We start from the raw sequence: 26,922 nt of genomic DNA on the forward strand, positions 1-26,922 counted from the left end.
GTTGTTTAGTAGCTAAGTCATGTCCAATTCTTTGCTACTCCATGGACTGTAGCCCAGTAGGCCCCTCTGTCCATGGGATTTTGCAGGAAAGATACTGGAGTGGTTTGCCATTTCCTTCTCCAGGGGATCATTCCCAACCCAGGGATCAAACCCACGTCTCCTGCTTGGCAGGCAGATTCTATACCACTGAGCCACCTAGTAAGTTCTGACATAGTTTTTACTCCTTCCTTAAAGCATTTAGCTTCCATGAACTACATTCTCTTGATTTTCCACCCTTTCAGCTCTATTTGCTAGTACTTCTTTCCCTTCCCAACCTTGATGTACTGGATAGCTCCAGGTCCTCTAATTCTTCTTTATGTAAATTCACTCTCTAGATATCTGTTATCTATTTCTGTGTAACAAATTATCCAAAAACCTAATAGCTTAAAACAGTACACATTTATTACCTCACACAGTGCCTAAGAGTCAGGAATCCAGGAATGGCTTAACTGGGTGGTTCTGGCACAGAGTCTCTCGTGAGATTGAAGCCAAGCTGTCAGCTAGGGCTGCAGTATCTAAAAGAGCTTAAGTATCTGCTCCAAGCTTACTCATATGGGTGTTGACAACAAGATTCAGTTCCACAACACAAAGGCTTCCTTAAGGTTGGTCATGACACGGCTTCCCCCAGAGAAAGTCTACAATGGAAGCTGTTAACTGGGGAGATCATACCCCAAAATCACAAGGCCACTGCTACCTCCCTGAAATCCTGGATTGAGACTCTCACCTCCAGGTTGGCTACTCTACCTGAGAATCCACCTGCTCTGACTGGGCTTACTACAAGACCAATGTGAAGGCTGGCGTGGCAGATGACTTTGGAAAGAAGTTTAATTCCTTACAGGTTCCCATGTCACAGCATAAATATACTATCCAGTTGGAGGCTAAAGAAAAAGATGCAAATACTGTTCTGAGTTGTTTCTCTCAAAGGCCAGGACTAAGGAATAGGAGACAGCTGGAGAAGATGATGAACACGGTTCCATTTGATCAGTAACCATTAAGAATGTGAATGAAGTTTTTCCAGAAACCAAATTAGACAAGAAGTAGCCCAATTTATCTTATACAGGAGGAAGCTCAGGTGCTCATCTTACAAACACTGGACATTAAAAACAAACAAACAAAAATTAAATAAAACAATTTTATTAAAAGATAGATAAAGACGAGGGGTAAAGGAGGAGAGAAATAGGTGAGGGAGATTAAGAAGCACAAACTTTCAGTTGAAAAATAAATGAGTCACAGGTCTGAAATGTACAGCATGGGGAACATGATTAGTAATCATGTAATGTGGTATTGGAGAAGACTCCTGAGAGTACCTTGGTCAAACCAGTCAATCCTAAAGGAAATTAGTCCTGAATATTCATTGGAAGGACTGATGCTGAAGCTGAAGCTCCAATACTTTGACCACCTGATGCAAAGAACTGACTCAATGGAAAAAGACCCTGATGCTGGGAAAGATCGAAAGCAGGAGAAGGGGACGACAGAGGATAAGATGGTTGGATGGCACCACCGACTCAATGGTACATAAGCCTGAGCAAGCTCCAGGAGCTGGTGATGGACAGGGAAGCCTGGCGTGCTGCAATCCATGAGGTCACAAAGAGTCAGACACAACTAAGTGACTGAACTGAACTGAATCTCCTTGTATATTGATAAATGACAACTAGACTTATGGTGAGCACTTAAAAATGTATACAAATATGTAGTCACTATGTCATACACTGGGAACTAACACAGTGTTGCACGTAAAATATACTTCAAAAAGAAAAGAGAGATCAGAGTAGGAGGGAAAACTGGATAAAGATAGTCAAAAGGTACAAATTTTCAGTTATAAAATAAATAAGTTCTATCTAAGGATGTAATGTACAATAAATGATAAATATAGGTAGCACTTCTATAGTTATAAATGAAAGTTAAGAGAGTAAATCCTAAGAGTTTGCATCACAAGGGAAAAACCATTTCTATTTCATTAATGTATCTACTGTGGTCATCATTTCATAATGGATAAAAGTTAAATCATGCTGTATAAAACTTACACAGTGTTGTATGTCAATTACATCTCAATAAAAGTGGAAAAGAAAAGATACCAAGACAGATAGGGAGATATAGAGATTGAAAGAAAATCCAAACTCCTAACCATGTCTACAAAAAGTCCTGTATCATCAGGCCCCTAATTTCTTACAACTTATCTCTTATTATTCTCCTTTGCTCATTCTGCCTTAGCAACACTGATCATCTTTCTGCAACTCACAAATGCCAAACTCATTCCCAAATCAGGGCCATCATATGGCTTGCTTGATTCATTTAGATCTCTTATTCAAATTTCACTTCCTCAAGTGCCTTCCCTGAACACACTAAAATAGTCATATATATGACCACCACTCTTTATCCTTTTGCTGCTGCTGCTGCTGCTAAGTCACTTCAGTTGTGTCCGACTCTGTGCGATCCTGTAGACGGCAGCCCACCAGGCTCCCCCGTCCCTGGGATTCTCCAGGCAAGAACACTGGAGTGGGTTGCCATTTCCTTCTCCAATGCATGAAAGTGAAAAGTGAAAGTGAAGTCACTCAGTCGTGCCCAACTCTTAGCGACCCCATGGACTGCAGCCTACCAGGCTCCTCCATCCATGGGATTTTCCAGGCAAGAGTACTGGAGTGGGGTGCCATTGCCTTCTCCGCTTTATCCTTTTACTCAGCTTTATTTTTCTATATATACTTACCATTTAACTACCACATCAAACTTAACATCAAACTACCGCACAATTGCACTCATCTCACATGCTAGTAAAGTAATGCTTAAAATTCTCCAAGCCAGGCTTTGGCAATATGTGAACTATGAACTTCCAGAGGTTCAAACTTGTTTTAGAAAAGGCAGAGGAACCAGAGATCAAATTGCCAACGTCCTCTGGATCATCGAAAAAGCAAGAGTTCCAGAAAAATATATATTTCTGCTTTACTGACTATGCCAAAGCCTTTGACTGTGTGGATCACAATCAACTGTGGAAAATTCTGAAAGAGATGGGAATACTAGACCACCTGACCTGCCTCTTGAGAAACCTATATGCAGGTCAGGAAGCAACAGTTAGGACTGGACATGGGACAACAGACTCGTTCCAAGTAGGAAAAGGAGTACGTCAAGGATGTATATTGTCACCCTGCTTATTTAACTTCTATGCAGAGTACATCATGAGAAACGCTGGGCTGGAGGAAGCACAAGCTGGAATCAAGATTGCTGGGAGAAATACCAATAACCTCAGATATGCAGATGATATCACCCTTATGGCAGAAAGCGAAGAAAAACTAAAGAGCGTCTTGATGAAAGTGAAAGAGGAGAGTGAAAAAGTTGGCTTAAAGCTCAACATTCAGAAAACTAAGATCATGGCATCTGGTCCCATCACTTCATGGCAAATAGATGGGGAAACAGTGGAAACAACAGCTGACTTTATTTTTCTGGGCTCCAAAATCACTGCAGATGGTGACTGCTGCCATGAAATTAAAAGACGCTTACTCCTTATAAGGAAAGTTATGACCAACCTAGACAGCATATTCAAAAGCAGAGACATTACTTTGCCAACAAAGGTCCGTCTAGTCAAGGTTATAGTTTTTCCAATGGTCATGTATGGATGTGAGAGTTGGACTATAAAGAAAGCTGAGCGCCGAAGAATTGATGCTTTTGAACAGTGGTGTTGGAGAAGACTCTTGAGAGTTCCTTGGACTGCAAGGAGATCCAACCAGTCCATCCTAAAGATCAGTCCTGGGTGTTCATTGGAAGGACTGATGTTGAAGCTGAAACTCCAATACTTTGGCCACCTGATGCGAAGAGCTGACTGATTTGAAAAGACCCTGATGCTGGGAAAGACTGAGGGCAGGAGGAGAAGGGGACAACAGAGGATGAGATGGTTGGATGGCATCACCGACTCAATGGACATGGGTTTGGGTAGACTCCGGGAGTTGGTGATGGACAGGGAGGACTGGCGTGCTGGGGTTCCTGGGGTAGCAAAGAGTCGGACACAACTGAGTGACTGAACTGAAGTGAACTGAACTTACCATTAAAGTGAAATCACATTTAAAAAAATTTAGCTTTATGGAGGTATGCTGCTGCTGCTGCTAAGTCGCTTCAGTCGTGTCCGACTCTGTGTGACCCCATAGACGGCAGCCCACCAGGCTCCCCCATCCCTGGGATTCTCCAGGCAGGAACACTGGAGTGGGTTGCCATTTCCTTCTCCAATGCATGAAAGTGAAAAGTGACAGTGAAGTTGCTCAGTCGTGTCCGACTCTTAGCGACCCCATGGACTGCAACCTACCAGGCTCCTCCATCCATGGGATTTTCCAGGCAAGAGTACTGGAGTGGGGTGCCATTGCCTTCTCCGTTATGGAGGTATAGTTGGTATAAAAAAGATATACAACTTGACATGTTCTGACCTATGTATACACCCATGAAAGCATTACCACAATCAAGATGGTGAACATATCTACCATTCCCAAATGTTCACCTATTTTACTGTTCATTCCAAAGGACCAACTGTATTTCTATGCCTTTCCATACTTTCTGTTTTCTGTTTCATTTGTTTCCATTCAGGTAGTTATTATTCCTTTTATTCTGCTTACTTTTGAGTTATCTTCTTTTTCTAGTTTCTTAAGATAGAAACTGAGGTCAATGATTTGAGACTTTCTTCTTTTTTAATACAGGCATTTTACATCATAAATTTCCCACATATTTTGATAGGCTGCGTTTTCATTTTCATTCATTCAAAATACTAATTTCCCTTCTGATTTCTTCTTTGATCATGGGTTATTGAGGAATATGTTACTTAGCTTGCAAATACTCGGGGATTTTCCAGGTATCTTTCTGGTATTAATTTTTCATTTGATTCCACTGTGGTCAGAGAATATACTTTGTATGACGTCAATCCTTTTATTAAATTTATTGAGCCTGTTTTATTTCTCAGAATATGATCTATCTTGCAAATACACACTTGAAGGGATTATGTATTTTGCTGTTACTGGATGGAATGTTCTGTAAATGTCAATGAAGTCAAAATGGTTGGTGTATTGTTCAAGTTTTCTCTATCCTTGTTGACTCTGTCTGCTTGTTCTATCAATCACTTACAGAGCGATACTGAAATCTCAGACTATAACTGGAGATCTGTCGATTTCTCCTTGCAGTTCTATCCATCTTCATGTACTCTGAAACTCTATTAGGTGCATAAGCATCAGGACTGTTATGTCTTCTTGATAAACTGACCCTTTCATCATGATGAAATTATTTTCTTTATCCTTGGCAATATTCTTTGCTCTTTTTACTAACTTATTGTCTGTTTCTCTCAAAAATATGAGAATAATAATGCCAAGGACTGTGTCTTGTTTTATACCCCTAGCATCTAGCAGGGTCGCTGGCATTTGGTGTGTACTTAATAACTCTTTGTTAAAGGAAAGAGAGAAGGGAAGAAGGGGTTGGAATACATATGCAGATACAGAGCGAGGCACTAGGAATAAGTGATCAAAAGATGCCAGAACACGTTCTAAGCAGCACATATCATAATGGGTAAAACAAGTACAGAGGCAGTTTCAAGAGTATGATATGAGTCATGAAAAGGATAAGCACAAGATGCTTTGAAAGATACAGGAGAAACATCTAACTTAGTCTAAGGTGATGAGGGATGGCTTCCTGGAGGAGGCAAAACCTAAGCTAGTATCTGAACAGCAGGGTCAACCACAAAAAGAGAGAAGAATGGCCCTCTATAAAAAGACAACAGCACGAACAAAGACATAGGCAAGAGAGAATATGGTACTGAAGCATAATAAAACCATGTCAGAACTCTGTCAGGGGTTCCTATTCTGTAGAAAACATACTGCCTAAGGCACACAGCACACTGAGGTCTCCTGGCTACTAGGCTATGTTTGTATATTTCTGTTCCCAATTTCTGAATTGTGTGCTCATAGTCTCATAGAGACTTCCCTGGTGGCTCAGATGGTAAAAGCGTCTGCCTACAATGTGGGAGACCGGGGTTCGATCCCTGGGTCGGGAAGTTCCCTTGGAGAAGGAAATGGCAACCCACTCTAGTATTCTTGCCTGGAAAATCCCATGGACGGAGGAGTTTCGTAGGCTACAGTCCATGGGGTCCCAAAGAGTGGGACATGACTGAGCGACCTCACTTTCACTTTCAAAGAGTCTCAAATTTTTCCTAACCTGTTTCTGCTAGCAGTTCTTATTATTGTGGTTCAATTAGACAGTAATACAAAGATAACGAAGTATGAATACAAAAGAGTTGTTATCTCCATGAGAACCAAGTTGAATGCTTTAAAAAGACTAGATAGGAGAACCAAAAAAACTGTTCTCAAAGTAGGTATGAGGGAGATAGTTGTAAAAATTAAGGGCTAAATTGCCTAATTAGAAGACGTCTAAATGATAAAGCCAATAAAAAAGGTCTGGGGCTTTCCTGGTGGCTCAGTGGTAAGGAATTTGCCTGCCAATGCAAGGACATGGGTTCAATCTCTGGTCCTAGAAGATCACATGCTGCGGGGCAACTAAGCCTGTGCACTATAACTAAAGGGCCTGTGCTCTAGAGCCCAGGAGCCACAACTACTGGGCCCAGGCACTATAACTACTGAAGCCCTCGGGCCTACAGCCCATGCTCCACAGCAAAAGAAGCCATCACGATGAGAAGCCCGAGTACTATAACCAAGAGTAGCCCCTGCTCGCCAAGACAGAAAGCCCACGCAACAGTGAAGACCCAGCAGAGCCAAACATTAAATTAAAAAAAAAAAAAATGGGGAGGAAGAAGTGGAAAGACATGTGGTTGAGGGAGTGAGCAGGACCCACAGGGCTTTGTATGCACCCTAAGGTGCTTGGATTTTATCCTGAAATCAGTGCCAAGCAGGACAGTGACAAAATCAGATTCACATTTCAGGAAGATGGCTCTGACTACAGGATAAAATAAAAAGGAGCAAGACTGAATGCAGAAGGACTTGTCAGGAAGCTGTTGTAGTAACCCAAATAAGAGATGATAGTGACCTAAGAGTGATTTTACTATTCTTAAGAACAAACTTTATGGGTTAAATGGCTTTGGTGGGCTTTCTAAGAAACCAACACTGCTGACACAGTTTTCACAGGAAAGCATGTTCCAAAGAACAAATTACATGCCAATTAGCATATAACCTATTCGTGAACTACGAACTGTTTACAACTTATCTGCCAACAAAAATGGTAACTTCCACAGAAGTCTCATCTGCTTCCCCAAATTACAATCTAAATCTGGATCATTTCCACTGCAATTGTGAAACCCTCTTCTTAAGCAGAAGACATCTAAAAAAAGGGGCTGTTTCTAAATATGATTTTCAAAAATAGATCTTTTTAAATGTTTGTACAAAACAGAGGTTAGGTTTGGCATCTGTGACTATAAACTACTCTTAGTACCCAGAAAAGAAAGCAAAAACACTTACTTCATGAAATACTGCTCCAGAATAAGGAGACACTCCCAAGTCCAACAGTGAGAGGCCTTCAACCACTGAAAAGTAAGACATCCAAGTTCACTCTTACTTTAGAGACATATGCAGACTGGCCATAAACCAAAGTGCTAGATAACTCCCAAGAACAAGAAGGGCTTCCCAATTTGTCTAACCCCATTTTACCTCATTCCCAGCAAGTGATTTTAAGTCTTGATTTCAGATGATGGTGAACCTTCTTCCCTACAGAGCAACTCTTTTCATTGTGGGGCAACACTCATTATGAAAACATTTTATATTAAACCTTAACATTCCTTCAATCTTCTTCTAACTTCCACCCATGCTAAAAAGGGTTTTGTTTGCAAATTCCCTGGTGGTCCGGTGGTATGGACTTGGCACTTTCCTGCCAGAGGCCCAGGTTCAATCCCTGGGCAGAAAACTAAGATTCTGCAAGCCCCTGCCAAATAAATAAATAATAACAAGTGTTTCACTTCTACATATTCTGCTCCATTGCAAAAAACAGCCAAATAACAAATTAGAAGCTGTGAGAAATGTGGAATAGGAAAATGGGCAGTTGTTCTCATATGCTGACTGTTTGAGTGACATTTGTTATTAACTTTTCTACAAGCAACATGTATTTTCAAGTGTGTGCCTCTTGATCCAGAAACGATTGTTCTTAGGGTAGTTTATCGGGGGAAATAACTGGACAAGTGCCCAGAGAAATATGTTCCTTATTATGCTCAGAGTACTAAAATATTAAAAATTAATATTTCATTAATGTTTCATTAATGGATATGTATGTAAATGAATTAAGAAGTGTATACATATATGTAGGCTTCCCTGGTGGCTCAGACGGTAAAGTGTCTGCCCGCAATGCAGGAGATCTGGGTTCGATTCCTAGGTCAGGAATATCCCCTGGAGAAAGAAATGGCAATCCACTCCAGCACTCTTGCCTGGAAAATCCCATGGATGGAGGAGCCTAATAGGCTACAGTCCATGGGATCACAAAAAGTCAGACACGACTGAGCGACTTCGCTCTCCTTTCCTTTCCTTTATACATATATGTATGGGTGGATAGAGAAAAGCACTTTATAGTTAGAAATCATACTTCGCTATTAATAATTGAATAAATAAACAGGTAAAAGAGAAAAGAAAACTCTTCCTTATAGAGAAGTGTAAATGTCAAATGTAGAGGAAAGATGAAAATAGATAATCACCATTTGGCAGATCCCACAGTAATAATCATGAAAGGCAAGTGTCAATAATGGATACTAAAAATTAGTGGGTAAAAATATGACTGGAAACAGTATTTGCAAGGAGAAAAATAAAAACTTATGTGGGTAAACCTGGCATTCACTATCTTTCTCAAGTGACCTACCTTAATATCACCAGTAATATGCTGACCAGTTAACATTATCAATATCAAGTTCCTCCTGACATGATTCATAATGATGGAGATAAAAAAACTTCTGTGGTGTTTATGCCAAAAATGTGGTTCTTACCCAAAAAACCTAACTTCAATCTCATCATGAGGAAACATCAAGAAAACCTAAACTGAGAGACAAAATAACTGGCCGACTCACTGGAAAAGACTCTGATCCTAGGAAAGATTGAAGGCAGGAGGAGAAGGGGGTGACAGAGGACAAGATGACTGGATGGCATCACTGACTCAATGGACATGAGTTTGAGCAAGCTCCAGGTGATGGTGAAGGACAGGGAAGCCTGGCCTGCTACAGTCCATGGGGTTGCAAAGAGTCAGACACAACTGAGTGACTGAACAACAACATGAAGGAGGAAGCATCCCAGATAGGAAGAGACAAAGGATAGACAACGATTAAATGCAATATGGGATCATGATGGGATCTTGGACCAGAGAAAGGACATCTGTGGAACAACTGGTAAAAATTCTGTAGGTTAGTTAATGGTATTGTATCAATGTTAATTTTCTGGTTTAGGTCATTGTACTATGATTATGTAGGATATTAGCAGGACAAGAAGCTGGGTAAAGGGTGGTAGTGGTGATTCAGTTGCTAAGTCATGTCTGACTGTTGTGACCCCATAGACTGTAGCTTGCCAGGCTCCTCAGTCCATGGGATTTTCCAGGCAAGAATGGAGTACACTGCCATTCCCTTCTCCAGGGGATCTTCCTGACCCAGGAATCGAATCTGGGTCTCCTGCATTGCAGGTGGATTCCTTACCATCTGAGTCAACAGGGAAGCTATGGGATAATATTAAAACTCTAGCATTTAACGTTTGAGAACATGAAAGGGGACTTCTGTGGTGCTGTTCTGTTTGTTGATCTGGGTGCTGCCTACATGGATGTAGACAGTTTGTAAAAAATTTCTTGAGCTCTAAGTTTATTATACTTTAGGAAGAAAGTTTTTTAGAAAAATCTTCAGACTCTGGCCCTAACCTCACCCCCATCCCATTACTCACCTACTTTGGATATGTTCACTTCCTTCAACATTTCTTGATCCTGTTTATCTTCTACCTGGAACTTCCCTTTCTCTAATCTCCCTTTCCAAACTCTGCTTCCTTCAAGAGTTAGCTCAAATTCCATAGCCTTAAGAAACTGGAAAAGGAGGGGATGCTTTCTTCAAGATCAGAACTCCAAGGAAGGAACTGGATGTACACAGGAAGTACACTTTCCACAAATGCTTATAATTATCTATTTCTCCCATTAGCCTGTGGATCCTTTGGCCCAAATTCTGTCCCTTTAATATAAAACACTGTTCTATGAAGAACTGCAAGACCTAGGAAGACACAGTAGGAAAAACTGCACTGCAAGTCCCAGACGGAGAATAGGCTTCTAAGCACACTCACTCACACCCTTTCCTCGCTTAGGCAGGATTGGTCCCCGCACTGGGCTCCCCTCACAGCCACCCCACACCCCAGGGAGCATCATGTGCGAATCTCCCGCCAAATCCCACTCCAGCCAGCATGCACTTCCCTCATCCTGACCCTTCCTCAGATCACGCCTCTCAGCGCAAAACCCGTGTGGGACACACCCCCTCAGATCCCCACCCCGCAGGTGACCGGCCTGTAGGGCCCCAACCTCACCACTGCCCCACGCTCCCTCCTCCCAGCAGCCCCGCTCTCCCGCCTTCTCTAAGTACGCTTGAGTGGGTCAGTTTCCTCAGAATCGAGCTTGCGGCCAATGCCCCCGCCTTCCATTCACAGAGGCCAGGAGCGCACAGGCGGGACCTGACCGCCTACTCGAGCCGGTGGCCTCACCTCTCTTCCAAGAGCTCAGTGGGGACACCACCTCCACCCGCTCCGAGATGAACTCGGCCAGACTGGAGCGGAACAAGGCCGCCCGCACGGTCACGGCCACCACCAGTACCAAGGCCAAGGGAGCCGCCATGATAGCTGGGGCGGGCGCGCAGGCGGGGAGGGAAAGGCGAGTCGGAAGAGCCTGGACCTGCGTACCGCCCCCTGTAGTTCCGCGGACCGGCGCACCTCGCTACTATCGTCGGAGCGGCCAGACTGGGGACTACCACTCCCAGGAGGCCTTGCGGCGAAATGGGGCCGGGACGACGGCAAGCAGGGCGTCTCAACCTCGCCTCAAAGGGTTGGGCGACGTCTCAGACGGCAGTAGGTGAACTGTAAATCACCCAGAGAACGAAATGCTCCTGAAAGAAGAAAGGTGAAGGCAATTGTCGTCCTAGGATTGTGAACGAGATTTAAAAGACGTTTGTTTCACTCATGTCTATGTTTTAAATGCTTCAGTTCAGTTCAGTCGCTCAGTCGTGTCCGACTATTTGCTTGAGAGTCCCTTGGACTGCAAGGAGATCCAACCAGTCTATTCTGAAGGAGATCAGCCCTGGAATTTCTTTGGAAGGAATGATGCTAAAGCTGAAACTCCAGTACTTTGGCCACCTCATGTGAAGAGTTGACTCATTGGAAAAGACTCTGATGCTGGGAGGGATTGGGGGCAGGAGGAGAAGGGGACGACAGAGGATGAGATGGCTGGATGGCATCACTGACTCGATAGACGTGAGTCTGGGTGAACTCCGGGAGTTGGTGCTGGACAGGGAGGCCTGGCGTGCTGAGATTCATGGGGTTGCAAAGAGTCAGACACGACTGAGCGACTGAACTGAACTGAACTGAATTGCAGCAAGCCAGGCCTCCCTGACCACCACTAACTCCTGGAATTTACTCAAAATCATGTCCATGGAGTCGGTAATACCATCCAACCATCTCATCCTCTGACATCCCCTTCTCCCGCCTTCAGTCTTTCCCAGCATCAGGGTCTTTTCCAGCATCAGGGTCTTTTCCAATGAGTCAGTTCTTCACATCAGGTAACCAAGCTTCAGCATCAGTCCTTCCAATGACTATTCAGGACTGATTTCCTTTAGGATGGACTGGTTGGATCTTCTTGCAGTCCAAGGAACTCTCAAGAGTCTTCTCCAACACCACAGTTCAAAAGCATCAATTCTTTGGTGCTCAGCTTTCCTTATAGTCCAACTCTCACATCCATACGTGACTACTGGAAAAACCATAGCTTTGACTAGATGGACCTTTGTTGGCAAAGTAATGTCTCTGCTTTTTAATGCTGTCTAGGTTGGTCATAGCATTTCTTCCAAAGAGCAAGCATCTTAATTTCATGGCTGCAGTCACCATCTGCAGTGATTTAGAGCCCCCCAAAATAAAGCCAGTCACTGTTTCCATTGTTTCCCCGTCTATTTGCCATGAAGTGATGGGACCAGATGCCATGATCTTAGTTTTCTGAATGTTAAGTTTTAAGCCAACTTTTTCACTCTCTTTCACTTCCATCAACAGGCTCTTTAGTTCTTCACTTTCTGCCATAAGGGTGGTATCATCTGCATATCTGAGGTTATTGATATTTCTCCCACCAATCTTGATTCCAGCTTGTGCTTCATCCAGCCTGGCATTTCACATGATGTACTCTGCATAGAAGTTAAATAAACAGGGTGGCAATCATACAGCCTTGACGTACTTCTTTCCCAATTTGGAACCAGTCTGTTGCTCCATGTCCAGTTCTAACTGTTGCTTCTTGACCTGCATACAGATTTCTCAGGAGGCAGGTAAGGTGGTCTGGTGTTCCCATCTCTTGAAGAATTTTCCACAGATTTATGTTTTTAAAGAGTATTAAATACGTGTTCATTGACTTATTCTACAGTTTGTTTTTGTTCAGTCCCTAAATCCCCTCCAACTCTGTGACCCCGTGGACTGAAGCATGCCTGTCCTTCGCTGTCTCTGGGAGTTTGCTCCAACTCATGTCCATTGGGCCCATGATGCCATCCTGCCATCTCCTCCTGCCCTCAGTCTTTCCCAGCATCAGGGTCTTTTCCAGTGAGTCCACTGTTCACATCAGGTAGCCAAAGTATTGGAGCTTAAGCTTCATCACCAGTCCTTCTGATAAATATTCAGGGCTGACTTCCTTTAGGATGGACTAGTTTGATCTCCTTGCAGTCCAAGGGACTCTCAAGAGTCTTCTCCAGCACCACAGTTAGAAGGCATTAATTCTTTGGTACTCAACCTTTTTTATTGTCCAGATCTCTGACCCCTACATGACTACTGGAAAAACCATAGGTTTGACTATACGAACCTTAGATGTCAAAGTGAAGCCTCTGCTTTTTAATATACTATCTAAGTTTGTCATAGCTTTTCTTTCAAGGAGCAAGCATCTTTTAATTTTATGGATGCGTTCACCATCTGCAGTTATTTTGGAGCCCAAGAAAACAAAATCTATTGTTATTGTTATTGTTATTGTTATTTCCCCTTTCCCCACATCTATTTGCCATGAAGTAATGGGTCCAGATGCCATGATCTTAGTTTTCTGAATGCTGAGTTTAAACCAGCTTTTTCACTCTTCTCTTTCACCCGCATCAAGAGGCTCTTTAGTTCTTCTTCACTTTCTGCCATTAGAGTGGTGTCATTCTGCATACCTGAGGTTGTTGATATCTCTCCCAGCAATTTTGATTCCAGCTTGTGATTCATCCAGCTCAGCATTTCATATGATGTATTTTGCATATAAGTTAGAGAAGCAGGGTGGCGACATACAGCCTTGACATATTGCTTTTTCAATTTTGAACCAGTCTGTTGTTCCATGTCCAGTTTTGATTGTTGCTTCTTTACCTGCATACAGGTTTATTAGGAGACAAGTAAGGTGATCTGGTATTCCCATCCCTTTAAGAATTTTCCATGTGCACGCTAATTCGCTTCAGTCATGTCCGACTCTTTGCGGACATGTCCATTGGACATATGGACTGTCCATTCTCCAATGGACTGACTGTCCATTCTCCAGACAGGAATATTGCCAGAATTCTCCAGGCAGGAATACTAGAGTGGATTGCCATTTCCTCCTCCAAGGGACCTTCCCGACCCAAGGATCGAACCCAGATCTGTTATGTCTCCTGCATTGGCAGGTGGGTTTTTTTGTTTTGTTTTTTTTTTTTACCACTAACACCACCTGGGAAGCTGTAATCCACAGTTGAAGGCTTTAGTGTAGTCAAAGAAGCAGAAGTAGATGTTTTTCTGGAATTCTCTTGCTTTCTGTATGATCTAACGGATGTTGGCAATTTGATCTCTCATTCCTCTGCCTTTTCTAAATCCACCTTGTACATATGGAAGTTCTCAGTTCACGTACTGCTGAAGCCTAGCTTGAAGTATTTTGATCACTACCTTGCTAGTATGTGAAATGAGCATAATTGTATGATAGTTTGAACATTCTTTGGCGTTGCCTTTCTTTGGGATTGGAATAAAAACACCTTTTCCAGTCCTGTGGCCACTGCTGAGTTTTCCAAATTTGCTGAAATATTGAGTGCAGCACTTTAACAGCATCATCCTTTAGGATTTTTAAATAGCTTAGCTATATGACCCATCAATTCAACCCCTAGCTATATGTCCAAGAGAAATGAAATGTATGTCCACAAAGAAACTTGTGCACAAATGTTCATAGTTTATTCATAGCTATTACATATAATAGCCCAAAAGTGGAAACAACCCAATTATCAACCCTGAATATTTTTTTTCCCATGGATACAAAAACAAGATGTGCTACATCTATACAATGGACTATAATTGAGCAAAATAATAATAATAATGAAGTACTGATCCATGCTACAATATGAATGAAACTTAAAAACATTATGCTAGGGACTTCCCTGGTGGTCCAGTGGCTGACTTCATGCTCCCAAAGCAGGGGGCCCAGTCAGGGAACTAGAACTGACAAGCCAAAATTAAAGATCCCCTATGCTGCAACGAACCTGAGTGCCCCAAGTGCAGGCAAATACATAAACTAATATTTTAAAAAGCCAGCCAAGTTCCTCTATCCAAGGGATTTTCCAGGCAAGAATACTGGAGTAGGTTGCCATTCCCTTCTCCAGGGGATCTTTCTGACTCAGGGATCAAATGTGTGTCTCCTGCTTGGCAGATAGATTCTTGTTTCCACCAAGCCACGTGGTATTTAAACAAACACATACACACACACATACAGTACAGTTCATATAATTTCCCAATCACCACATGTGGATGAGGAAACTAAGACAAAAAGAGATTTAGTAGTTTGTTTGGGGTCACACAGCTAATAAGTGGCAGAACCATGATTCAGATGTTGTGGTTAAGTTGCTATGCCTGAGAAAATGAGAGGAATTTGGGTTGACTTAGGTTGGGTTGTATTGTTGCTGTAGCTGAGAAGGAAGGGTAGAGAATTGAAAGGAAGGAAATAATAAAGGAACAAACAACATGATTTCTTTCCTGAGATCCTAGATGATGTGTGGGTTGCCTAGAGAAGAAGGAACTGAGGCTCTGAGTCATCAGCCTTAAACCATATACCTAGATAGCTTTTTCTTTAGCACTTATTAAATACTCACCATTGCCAGATCCTGCATTAGGCTATGGAATTACAATCTATCAGGTCCATATCTTTTTGTACTCCCAATAGCAAACTGACTCTGGCCATCTTTAACCTAAAGGAAATTAACTAGGAGGCTGTGAGAGAGCTCAATAGGATCAAAGAGAAGCCTAGGGAACCATACTTGGAATATCAGGACTCAAGTAGGAAGCAACACAAAGCCTGGGTAGCTGTCAAGACTACCAGGTACCACCACTGAAATGAATGAACTTCAACCAGTTTTTAATGACCTTGCATTGTGCCATTCAAGAGTCACAATTCTGGGACCTCCCCAGTAAGAATCTTCCTTCTAATGCAGGAGACTCAGGTTTGATCCCTGGCTCAGGAACTAAGATCCCACATGCTACAGCTACTGAGCCTGAGAGCCTCAATGAAGAACGAATGCAACAAAGACCCAGCTCAGCCAAAAAAAAAGAAGGCCAAAGTTTTTGGACAGAGCATGGGATTAACTGAGATTAGGTCCTGTACCTACCTCTTGGCTGTGTGTAGGGCAGCAAGAGAAAAGAATCTGTGGGAATACAGATCATGAATTGATTGTATTTGCCTTAGGACAGTACATCCTGAAGGCAATTCAGTGAAATCTTTTCGGTGAAGGTAAAAGGTGATTTGGTAAAAGGTAAATTTGGCCTTGGAATACGGAATGAAGCAGGGCAAGGGCTAATAGAATTTTGCCAAGACAATGCACTGGTCATAGCAAACACCTTCTTCCAACAACACAAGAGAAGACTCTACACATGGACATCACCAGATGGTCAACACCAAAATCAGACTGATTATATTCTTTGCAGCCAAAGATGGAGAAGCTCTATACAGTCAACAAAAACAAGACCAGGAGCTGACTGTGGCTCAGATCATGAACTCCTTACTGCCAAATTCTGACTTAAATTGAAGAAAGTAGGGAAAACCACTAGATCATTCAGGTATAACCTAAATCAAATCCCTTATGATTATACAGTGGAAGTGAGAAATAGATTTAAGGGACTAGAACTGATAGATAGAGTGCCTGATGAACTATGGACTGAGGTTCATGACATTGTACAGGAGACAGGGATCAAGACCATCCCCATGGAAAAGAAATGCAAAAAAGCAAAATGGCTGTCTGGGGAGGCCTTACAAATAGCTGTGAAAAGAAGAGAAGCGAAAAGCAAAGGAGAAAAGGAAAGATATAAGCATCTGAATGCAGAGTTCCAAAGAATAGCAAGAAGAGATAAGAAAGCCTTCCTCAGCGATCAATGCAAATAAATAGAGGAAAACAACAGAATGGGAAAGACTAGAGATCTCTTCAAGAAAATGAGAGATACCAAGGGAACATTTCATGCAAAGATAGGCTCCATAAAGGACAGAAATGGTATGGACCTAACAGAAGCACAAGATATTAAGAAGAGGTGGCAAGAATACACAGAAGAACTGTATAAAAAAGATCTTCACGATCAAGATAAGCACGATGGTATGATCACTGACCTAGAGCCAGACATCCTGGAATGTGAGTCAAGTGGGCCTTAGAAAGCATGACTACGAACAAAGCTAGTGGAGGTGATGGAATTCCCGTTGAGCTCTTTCAAATCCTGAAAGATGATGCTGTGAAAGTGCTGCACTCAATATGCCAGCAAATTTGGAAAACTCAGCAGTGGCCACAGGACTGGAAAAGGTCAGTTTTCATTCCAATCCCAAAGAAAGGCAATGCCAAAGAATGCTCAAACTACTGCACAGTTGCACTCATCTCACATGCTAGTAAAGTAATACTCAAAATTCTTCAAGCCAGTCTTCAGCAATACGTGAACCGTGAACTTCCAGATGTTCAAGCTGGTTTTACAAAAGGCAGAGGAACCAGAGATCAAATTGCCAACATCTGCTGGATCATGGAAAAAGCAAGAGAGTTCCAGAAAAACATCTATTTCTGCTTTATTGACTATGCCAAAGCCTTTGACTGTGTGGATCACAATCAACTGTGGAAAATTCTGAAAGAGATGGGAATACCAGACCACCTGATCTGCCTCTTGAGAAACCTATATGCAGGTCAGGAAGCAACAGTTAGAACTGGACATGGAACAACAGACTGGTTCCAAGTAGGAAAAGGAGTACGTCAAGGCTGTATATTGTCACCCTGCTTATTTAACTTCTATGCAGAGTACATTATGAGAAACGCTGGGCTGGAAGAAACACAAGCTGGAATCAAGATTGCTGGGAGAAACATCAATAACCTCAGATATGCAGATGACACCACCCTTATGGCAGAAAGTGAAGAGGAACTCAAAAGCCTCTTGATGAGAGTGAAAGAGGAGAGTGAAAAAGTTGGCTTAAAGCTCAACATTCAGAAAACGAAGATTATGGCATCTGGTCCCATCACTTTATGGGAAATAGATGGGGAAACAGTGTCAGACTTTGTTTTTCTGGGCTCCAAAATCACTGCAGATGGTGACTGCAGCCATGAAATTAAAAGACGCTTACTCCTTGGAAGGAAAGTTATGACCAACCTAGATAGCATATTCAAAAGCAGAGACATTACTTTGCCAGCAAAGGTCCATCTAGTCAAGACTATGGTTTTTCCAGTGGTCATGTATGGATTGAGAGTTGGACTTTGAAGAAAGCTGAGCACCGAAGAATTGATGCTTTTGAACAGTGGTGTTGGAGAAGACTCTTGAGAGTTCCTTGAACTGCAAGGAGATCCAACCAGTCCATTCTAAAGGAGTTCTTTGGAAGGAATGATGCTAAAGCTGAAACTCCAGTACTTTGGCCACCTCATGCGAAGAGTTGACTCACTGGAAAAGACTCTGATGCTGGGAGGGATTGGGGGCAGGAGGAGAAGGGGACAACAGAGGATGAGATGGCTGGATGGCATAACCAACTCGACGGACGTGAGTTTTGAGTGAACTCCTGGAGGTGGTGATGGACAGGGAGGCCTGACATGCTGCGATTCATGGGGTCGCAAAGAGTCGGACACGACTGAGCAACTGAAATGAACTGAACTGAACTACAGAGGTGTGTGGAAAACTTTACAATTTTCCTTTACATTTTGCAATGAAACAAATCCCACAACTAAGTTTCAAATGTTTTAAACATGCCGATTAGAATCTAACATTCTCATGATTAATTTTTTTCTGAATCAGATTTATTTCAGTCTAACAATTGCAGTCCATTCTAAAGGAGATCAGTCCTGGGTATTCTTTGGAAGGAATGATACTAAAGCTGGAACTCCAGTACTTTGGCCACCTCATGCAAAGAGTTGACTCATTGGAAAAGACCCTGATGCTGGGAGGGATTGGAGGCAGGAGGAGAAGGGGGCAACAGAGCATGAGATAGTTGGATGGTATCACTGACTCAATGGACATGAGTTTGAGCAAACCATGGGAAATAGTGAAAGACAGGACGTGCTGTAGTCCATGGGGTCGAAAAGAGTCAGGCACAACTCTTCCCTGTCCACTGCCACCTCCCAGAGTTTACTCAAACTCGTATCCATTGAGTCAGTGATGTCATCCAACCATCTCATCCTCTGTCGTCCCCTTTTCCCCCTGCCTTCAATCTTCCCCAGCATCAGGGTCTTTTCCAATGAGTCAGTTCTTTGAATCAGGTGGCCTAAGTATTGGAGTTTCAGCTTCAGCATCAGTCCTTCCAATGAATATTCAGGACTAATTTCCTTTATGATGGACTGGTTGGATCTCCTTGCTGTCCAAGGGACTCTCAAGAGTCTTTTCCAACACCACAGTTCAAAAGCATCAATTCTTCAGCACTCAGCTTTCTTTATAATCCAGCTCTCACATTCATATGTGACTACTGGAAAAACCATAGCTTTGACTAGATGGACCTTTGTTGGCGAAGTAATGTCTGCTTTTTAATATGCTGTCCAGGTTGGTCACAACTTTTCTTCAACAACACAAAAGGTGATTGGATGCTGGATAGGGGGGAAAAGGAGCAAATATCCACCTATAAGGGTTTCCCCAGTGGCTCAGCAGTAAAGAATCCGCCTGCAATGCAGGAGACTTACAGGAGATTTGGTTTGATCTCTGGGTCAGGAAGATCCCCTGAAGCAAGAAATGGCAACCCATTCCAATGTCCTTGCCTGGGAAGTCCCATGGGACCAAGAAGCCTGGCAGGCTTCAGTCCATGGGATCACAAAGAGTCAGACATGACTGAGAGATTAAACAACAACAACAACAAATCCACTAATAATGCTGCTGAGAAACATAGGCAGTGTCCCTCCCATGCTGGAGCTTTTAGTCTAGCAGGAAGTCATACAGAATAAGAGCATTAAGACAAATAAAATAATTAGAGGTTATGATTAGACTAATGAGGGCAACAGATCTGGATCAATGATGATGAATAGCAGAGGACATACTATAGACTGAACTGGATCGTTAAGGAAAGCCTGTCTGAGGAGGTGATATTTAAGCTGAGACCTAAAGGATGAGAAGGAGCTCTTGCTGTAAAGAACTGGCAATGGTGAGTTGTGTGTATGGAGAAGAGGGGACTAAGGTTACAATGCGCTTGCAATGAGGGAAGCCAGTGTAGGAGTAAAGTGACTGGAGTAATAGGTAAGAGTCAAATGGCCTTTTTAGGGACTTCCCTGGTGGTTCAGTGGCTAAGACTCCAAGCTCCCAATGCAGGGGGCCCAGGTTTGATCCCTGATCAGGGAACTAGGTCCCATATGCCACAACTAAGAGTTCATATGCTGCTACTAAAGATCCTTCATGCTGCAACTAAAAGATTCTATCCCTCATGCACAGTGAAGATCCAAGGTCCTGCAAGCCTCAAGACCCAGCACAGCCAAATTTAAATATAAATAAAGATAAATATTTTAAAAATGGCCTTTGTAGAGCATAATGCTGAATTGGACTTTTCGTCTAAGAGCAATGGAAAGTCCACTAAGGAGTTTCAAGGAAAGTTGGAACATGATCACAGTTTAGATTTAAAAAATAATAGCCATCTGGCTACTGAGTGAATAATGGATGGAGGGAGTGAGGAGTGGCAGCAGGGAGACCAGTGAGGAGGCTGCCACAGTTAACCAGGTGAATGCAGACAGTAGCTTGGCTCAGGATGGTAGAGAGAAATGGGTGGATTCAAGAGATATTTTAGAGGTAGCATTGATCAAAATTTCCCCAAGTTCCCCTATTTCTTATGCCTGGCACTTAGACCCTGGCTCTTAAAAAAGTCTGAGACTTTCATTAATAAAAAATTGAGACAGAAACTGAGAGCAAAAAACTCTCAGATTGAGGAGTAGATAAAATCTCTAAATCTTTAAACACAACCGAAATTGAAGGAGGACTTCCCTAATAGTCCAGCGGTTAAGAATCCACCTTCCAATGCAGGGGATGTGGGTTTGATCCCTGGTCAGGGAACTAAGATCCCACATGCCAAGGGGCATGCCTGTATGCGGCAACTACTGAGCCCTCTAGCTCTAGAGCGTGTGCACTGCAACAGAGAAGTCCACAAGCCACAACAAATAGCCCATATATATATATAGGCAAGCAAACACATCTGAAAGCTTTTCCCCTCCCTGGCTGCCTGATGAGTAGCTGCCATTATGTGACATGGTAACCAGCCAGGCAAGGAAATTCATGACTCACCAAACTGTTGCACACCGAGTTAGTGGTGATACTGGGCCCAGAAAGCAGGGTTCTCAACATCTGTTTCCTATACTAGCTGCCTCTTGTTCCTGGGCCCAGTCTCTGGTGAAGCCCCTTGGGAAATCCATACCTGTTCCCTCCTCAGCCCTTGGACCCAAGTATTACAAAGGCCCAAAAGGAACCAGAGATCTGGTCTTACATAGTGCCCTGAGGACAAATTTCTGGTACCTGCTACCTCAAAACCTCTCCGTTTCCTTCCTGTCCCCTACCACAAATGTCCACCATTGCAAAAGTCATCCTGTTAGGAAGACCAAGTTATAAACTAGGCCTCCAAAGGCTAAAATTGACTCTGCTTCCCCCAGCCTCTTCTCTCTGAATCTTTCTCACTCCTTAAAGGAGCCATCCCTCCCCCAGTTATGCATCCAGATCCTTCATGCCCTTCCCCCAAGTACACACTGCTGCTCTGGGAAAGAAGATGGGTACAGTGGGCTTTGTTTACTGCTTTCTAGAATCCATTCTTTCTTTTCCTTTTCCAAACAGGACCCTGAATTTTCAGCCATGTGATCTGAGTAAGACTGACCTCACCCCCATTTTCGGGAATGGGCCCTAAATGGCTTTAACTAACCAATACATCCCACATCCCTAGCCACAGTAATTGGTGCAGGCATGAGTACATGACCCAAGTCAGGTCAATCAGAGTCAACAAGACTCAGTTCTGGAATCTTGCATTGAGTCATTTGGACAATGGCCTTTTCTTTTCTGCTAAGTTTGAGCTTGGAAGCACCCAGACCCAGGAGCAGCTGGTAGCTTAAGATAAAATAAGGTAAGGCCACGACTAATGCCTGACTGATTCTACTGGTCAAGATACAATGAACCAGTTTTCAGTCGAGTCAGTTTATTACTTACATAGTCAGCAAGAAGAATAAGCCAGGTTTCCATGACCCTTGCTCTACACACCAAGAAGGATGACACTGAAACAAAAGAGGCTGAACAATTGCAACATGAGTGTAGGGTACCCTATTGCTGAGGAGCCAATTCTGGAGCACAGTTAGCAGGTTTTATATTCTGTAATGCCATTCTGAGTAGGGTAGGGAAGAAAGTCCTACAGTTCATCAGAACCTGGGAAGCAGTAAGGAAACTCTCAGGGCAGCCTCCCATGGGAGACAGGGAGGCAAGTGGAAGACGCTCTCATTACCTTACAAGCCTTGCACTCTTTCATGTTCTGGAAGGGTCACTAGGCATTCTGCCAAGACTTAGATAAGCTGTTCAAACTTTTGCTAGTGTGCCCTATATAAATGATTGTATGCAAGGTAACCGTGGTGTCCTGGCAGAGACCTTCCCCAGTAGTATCACATGGGGAAGGAGAGGGCCTGTCAAGAATTAACCTAATTTCTAGGAAGTGCTTTGGAAAAATTAGAAAAGACTGGATCTCAGTTCCATTATTTGAGCCACTGAAGCAATCCTTGCCTGCAGCAATTATTTTTTTTTTTTTAATATGTATTTACTTTTGGCTGCTCTGGGTCTTCATTACTGCGTGGGCTTTCTCTAAGTACAGTGAACAGGGGCTACTCTTCCCTGTGGCCTGTGGGTTTCTCATTGTGGTGGCTTCTCTTATTGGGCAGCACAGGCTCTAGGCACATGGGTTTTAGTAGTTGGAGCTCGAAGGCTCTAGGACAGGCAGGCTCAGTAGTTGTGGCGCACGGACTTAGTAGCCCCATGGTATGTTGGATCATCCTGGATCAGGGATTGAACCCGTGTCGCCTGCACTGGCAGGCAGATTCTTAACCACTGAGCCACAGGGGAAGTCCCTGCAGCCATTATCGATGGACATTTCACCAATTTCCTTTTCTAATTTAATCTAGCTTGAGTTCACCCGTTAGTCACTTGTAATCAAAACAACAGATAAGTTCTAGATTGGTTCTAGATTTAAGTGTAGAATAGATTATTGGTATCTTATCTTATTGGTTCTAGATTTAAGTGTAGAATAGATTTAAGTGTAAAATAGATATAGGTAGGTATAGATATAGATAGATATCAACCAAATAAGATACCAATTGTATCTTAACCAATACAACAGAAGATGGAACTCAGCCTCCCAAAGAACTCTCCTATACTTCCCTGACTTCAATTACCAATTGCATGTTGATAACTCTCAGATCTTTATTTCCAGCCCAGATTTCTCTTGTTGACAATTCAGACATTTTGTATCAAAATACCTCCTAGACATTGCCACCTGGATATCCCAAAGTCACTTTAAACTCCAAGTATCTAAAACTGAGCTCATGGTCTTCTTTCCAACAACTCACTCTTCTCCTTAATTCCTTATCTCTATGAATGGCAGCATTAATCTTTCAGTATCTCAGCCAGAAACCTAGGAATAAGCCTCGATACCTCGCACTTTCCAATCCCTTATGTACTTTCAAGCTTTGACCTAAATATCAGTCAAATCTACCTACTCCTCTCTATCTTCATTACCACCACTCTAATCTAAGCCACCAGTATTTCTCACCTACACAAGTAGCTGCTGTTCTCTCTTGACTGGTCACCTGCTGCCACCCTCCATCCTCCAGCCATTCTTCATGCCTGACATTTATTAACTGAATGAATGAAGGGACAAGTGAATATCACTAACCCCTCACTTAAAACCCTTCACTGGTTTTCTTTTACACTTAAATCTATTTTACACTTAAATCTATTCTACACTTCAATCTAGAACCAAAGCCATGGGACTTCCCTCATGGTCTAGTGGCTAAGACTCTGTTCTTCCAATTCAGGGGGCCCGGGTTTGATCCCTGGTCAAGGAACTAGGGTTTCCCTGGTGATTTGAACAGTAAAGAATCTGCCTGCAACTCAGGAGACCTGGATTCAGTCTCTGGGTCAGGAAGATCCCTGGAGAAGGAAATGGCAACCCACTCCAGTATTCTTGCCTGGAAAATTCCATGCACAGAGGAGGCTGGTGGGTTATATAGTCCATGGGGTTGCAAAGAGTCAGACACGACTGAGTGACTAACTTTCTTTCAAGGAACTAGATCCCACATGCCACAACTAAGACCCAGCACAGCCAAATAAAAATAAATAAATATTAAAAAGAAACCAAAGTCTCCTTGTAAGACTGCTTACAAGGGCCAACATGATCTGTCCCCCTACCTACCTCCCTTGCCTCATCCCTCACTTTTCTGCCCTATTTGCATCAGAAAAAATTAATTATCAATGATCATGCCCTTGGTACCTTATACTTTCTACATCCCAACAGCATCTGTCCTTGTTTGGCAAAGTCCCACTTATCCTTCAAGGCTTATTCTTAGTCTCCTTCTCTGTGAAGACTTTGATTTCATCAAGGAATCTGTTCTTTCAATATGCTTCCAAAGCACTTAGCAGCTGCCTCTAACCTGCACTCAATGATCACTATCTGATAATTCTGTTATCTGAAGTATGTAGGAGTCTTCTTCTGTGCATTTTGTCTACTGAATCTTTCTTTTTCCTCAGTGACAAGCTGTTTATTGAATTTTGCAGCAGTATGGGGTATCTCCTATTGTATATTAGAACCCCAGGATTCAGAAAGCTTATAAAGTGGCAATAGTGAATTGGACAATCTCGTCTCCCAGAAGAACCTGCCATTCTACCCCTGATTCTGCAATAGCTGCCAGGCGGATCACTCTGCTGCTGGAACCATCCTGTTTCATGGCCAAAGACAGAGTACTGGCAGTGGATTGCAGACATTCTTTGTCATGCCTTCCCGGTAGGTAGCCTCAACATAGCCATAGATATAAGAGCTCCCGGAGTCCCCGATGGTGAAGGCCTACCTTACCATCATACCCTCCATGGGTACCGAGGACACCTGTCCCCCTTCTTGGGAGTCCCAGCCCTCAGTGATGATTCCTGCCATCAGATCTTCTCGGTATTGGTAACACATCTCCTTAAGGAGGCTGGCTGCCGTGTGTCCAGTGGAGGCTCAGTCAGCTCAACACTGTGCAAACCAAGCTGATAAGTGACTGCATCGGCTTCTGCCTGAGGATCAGCTGCTGAGCCTGAGTGGCAACAGAAAATACCACCATGAATAAGGGTCAGCTTGTCAGTCACTTGGTTGGTGGTGTATGACTCCGTGGTTGTTCTGGAGTTGGCTTCTAGAATCATGTCCCCATCAAATTGCACAGCCATGATAGGGATCCCTGTGGAGACTTCCTGGTTTTCCCAGTCAGAGGCAATGGCCTTGGGCCCCCAGACTGGTGCTGGCCCCTCTCCCCGAGCAGCTGCTAAGGTGGCCGCCATCTTCCTACACTGATATTGCTATGTCTACTGAACCTTACTCATGATGGATTGTTTCCTTGTATATTTTAGCAGTTGTTTCCTTGTGGATTATTAGCTGTTTGGAAGGGCTCTATATATAGGAATTCTGTGTAACCTGCAATGGTTGGGGCAGGAAGGGGGTCCATGGAGGAGATCTGGAGAAGATTTACATTAGTTTCTGCTAGGAATCTGAGAGGTACTTTTGAAGTTCAGTTCAGTAGATCTCCTTAAATGTTAATTTCTTAGCCTTGGAGTTCCCTAGATATGCAGGTATGTAAATATGAACCCCACATGCGTCACCTCATTTTCATCAAGGATAAGCATGCAATTTCAAATTCTTAAAGATAGTGTCTTTGCCTCATCCAAAGACCAGTTTGTTGGGACCTATATCCCTTTTGTCTTCTTTGCTAAGGACATGTATCCTTTTTGTCTTCTTTTGTCTTCTGTACTCAGACATTTGCTTGTTTTCCCCTAGTCTGCATTTTCACTGTTGGTACAGCCCTTTCAGTGTCCTAGATTTATCAGGGATCTCAGTTACAACCCTTAACTTCATGTAAGTCAAAGCCTTCATCTCCCCCAAATGTCTGTTAAAACCCAAATGGCTGCAGATCCATTTGTGCATTTAAAAGGATGTTTATTGTTTTTATCTCCAGCAGTCCCATGTGCTGTGTAGCAGGAAGTTCCAGATATTATCAAAAAAGGAAATCCAACTCAATAGTTAGTAGACAGAAATGTCACTGTCTGTTTACTTGTCTATTTTCTCCATGAGTATCAAGCCCTGAGAGGGCAGGGACGGTCTGACTCATCTCCGGCTCAAGACACCCATCTAAGAGACTTCACACAGAGTAGAAGCTCAGGGCATTTGTTGAAACTTCCGTTCAAACACCCCTATTGATGGGGAGCTCAGTTTCTCCCACTTCCAAAGTAATCTTTCCTTTGGAGAGAGTTGTGTTACCTGGGTGACTATCTGGCTAGTGGGGGACAGCTCTGCCCCTTTTCTGTGTTTATTCTTCCCAACACTTGGCTTACCCATTCAGATTCTGCAGAATAGGGCTCAGGGTCTGGATGATCCCAGTGATAACCCATACTTTGAGCTTTGTTCCAGGAGAAAGTACATGGGCAGGTTCAAGAGCAGGTGGCGCAGTGGTAAACAATCTGCCTACCAGTTCAGGAGATGCCAGAGACATGGGTTCGATCCCTGGGTCAGGAAGATCCCCTGGAGTAAGAAATGGCAACCCACTCCAGTATTTTTGCTTGGAAAATTCCACGGTCAGAGGAGCCTGGTGGGCTACAGTCCAAGGGGTCACAAAGAGTCGGACACAACTGAGGGAGCACACACAAAGTTCTCATGCACTGTTAGAGGAAGTCTAAACTGCCGCAACATTTTGGAAGAGCAACTTAAAAGCATCTACTGAAATTTTAAGTATGTATAACTATCAATCTTGCAATTTACTTCTCTGAATCTATTCTATTCATATTAATACAAGAGGAGTTACTGCAGCATTGTTCGTGGAAGCAAAAAATTGAAACCCAACCAAATGTCCATCAATATGTGTTCAACTAAATCAACTTTCCACAGCCATAGCAGTGGGAAACTGTAAGATGGTCTTTGTTTTTAATGAGGAACATCTATGCATATTGACATAAGTAGAACTCCAGTGTCATATTACTGAGTGAAAAATGTGAGTCTGCAGGACAGAGTATATCATATGACATACTAACAAAG

General features: G+C 43.0%; 1 protein-coding gene and 1 pseudogene across 2 annotated transcripts in view; both read right to left on the bottom strand.

The window, feature by feature from the left end:
- PIGU (phosphatidylinositol glycan anchor biosynthesis class U) overlaps positions 1–10,870 on the bottom strand; it is a 90,694-nt gene extending 79,824 nt beyond the window's left edge. Inside the window, exons 1-3 of one of the 2 annotated variants that reach the window (XM_070801534.1) lie at positions 10,704–10,843; positions 9,906–10,041; positions 7,467–7,531 (exon numbers count right to left, since the gene is read on the bottom strand). In XM_070801534.1, the coding sequence (XP_070657635.1) occupies positions 7,467–7,531; positions 9,906–10,029 (189 nt within the window). In that variant the 5' untranslated portion in view covers positions 10,030–10,041; positions 10,704–10,843. Of the gene's footprint in view, positions 1–7,466; positions 7,532–9,905; positions 10,042–10,703 lie in introns of both variants that reach the window. The other variant, XM_070801533.1, reaches the window with a different exon arrangement.
- Positions 10,871–24,472: 13,602 nt separating this feature from the next.
- Positions 24,473–25,263, bottom strand: LOC109567829 (proteasome subunit beta type-6 pseudogene; annotated as a pseudogene).
- Positions 25,264–26,922: the final 1,659 nt, after the last annotated feature.

Source organism: Bos indicus, chromosome 13 (assembly GCF_029378745.1).
Source record: "Bos indicus isolate NIAB-ARS_2022 breed Sahiwal x Tharparkar chromosome 13, NIAB-ARS_B.indTharparkar_mat_pri_1.0, whole genome shotgun sequence".
Classification (NCBI taxonomy): domain Eukaryota; kingdom Metazoa; phylum Chordata; class Mammalia; order Artiodactyla; family Bovidae; genus Bos; species Bos indicus.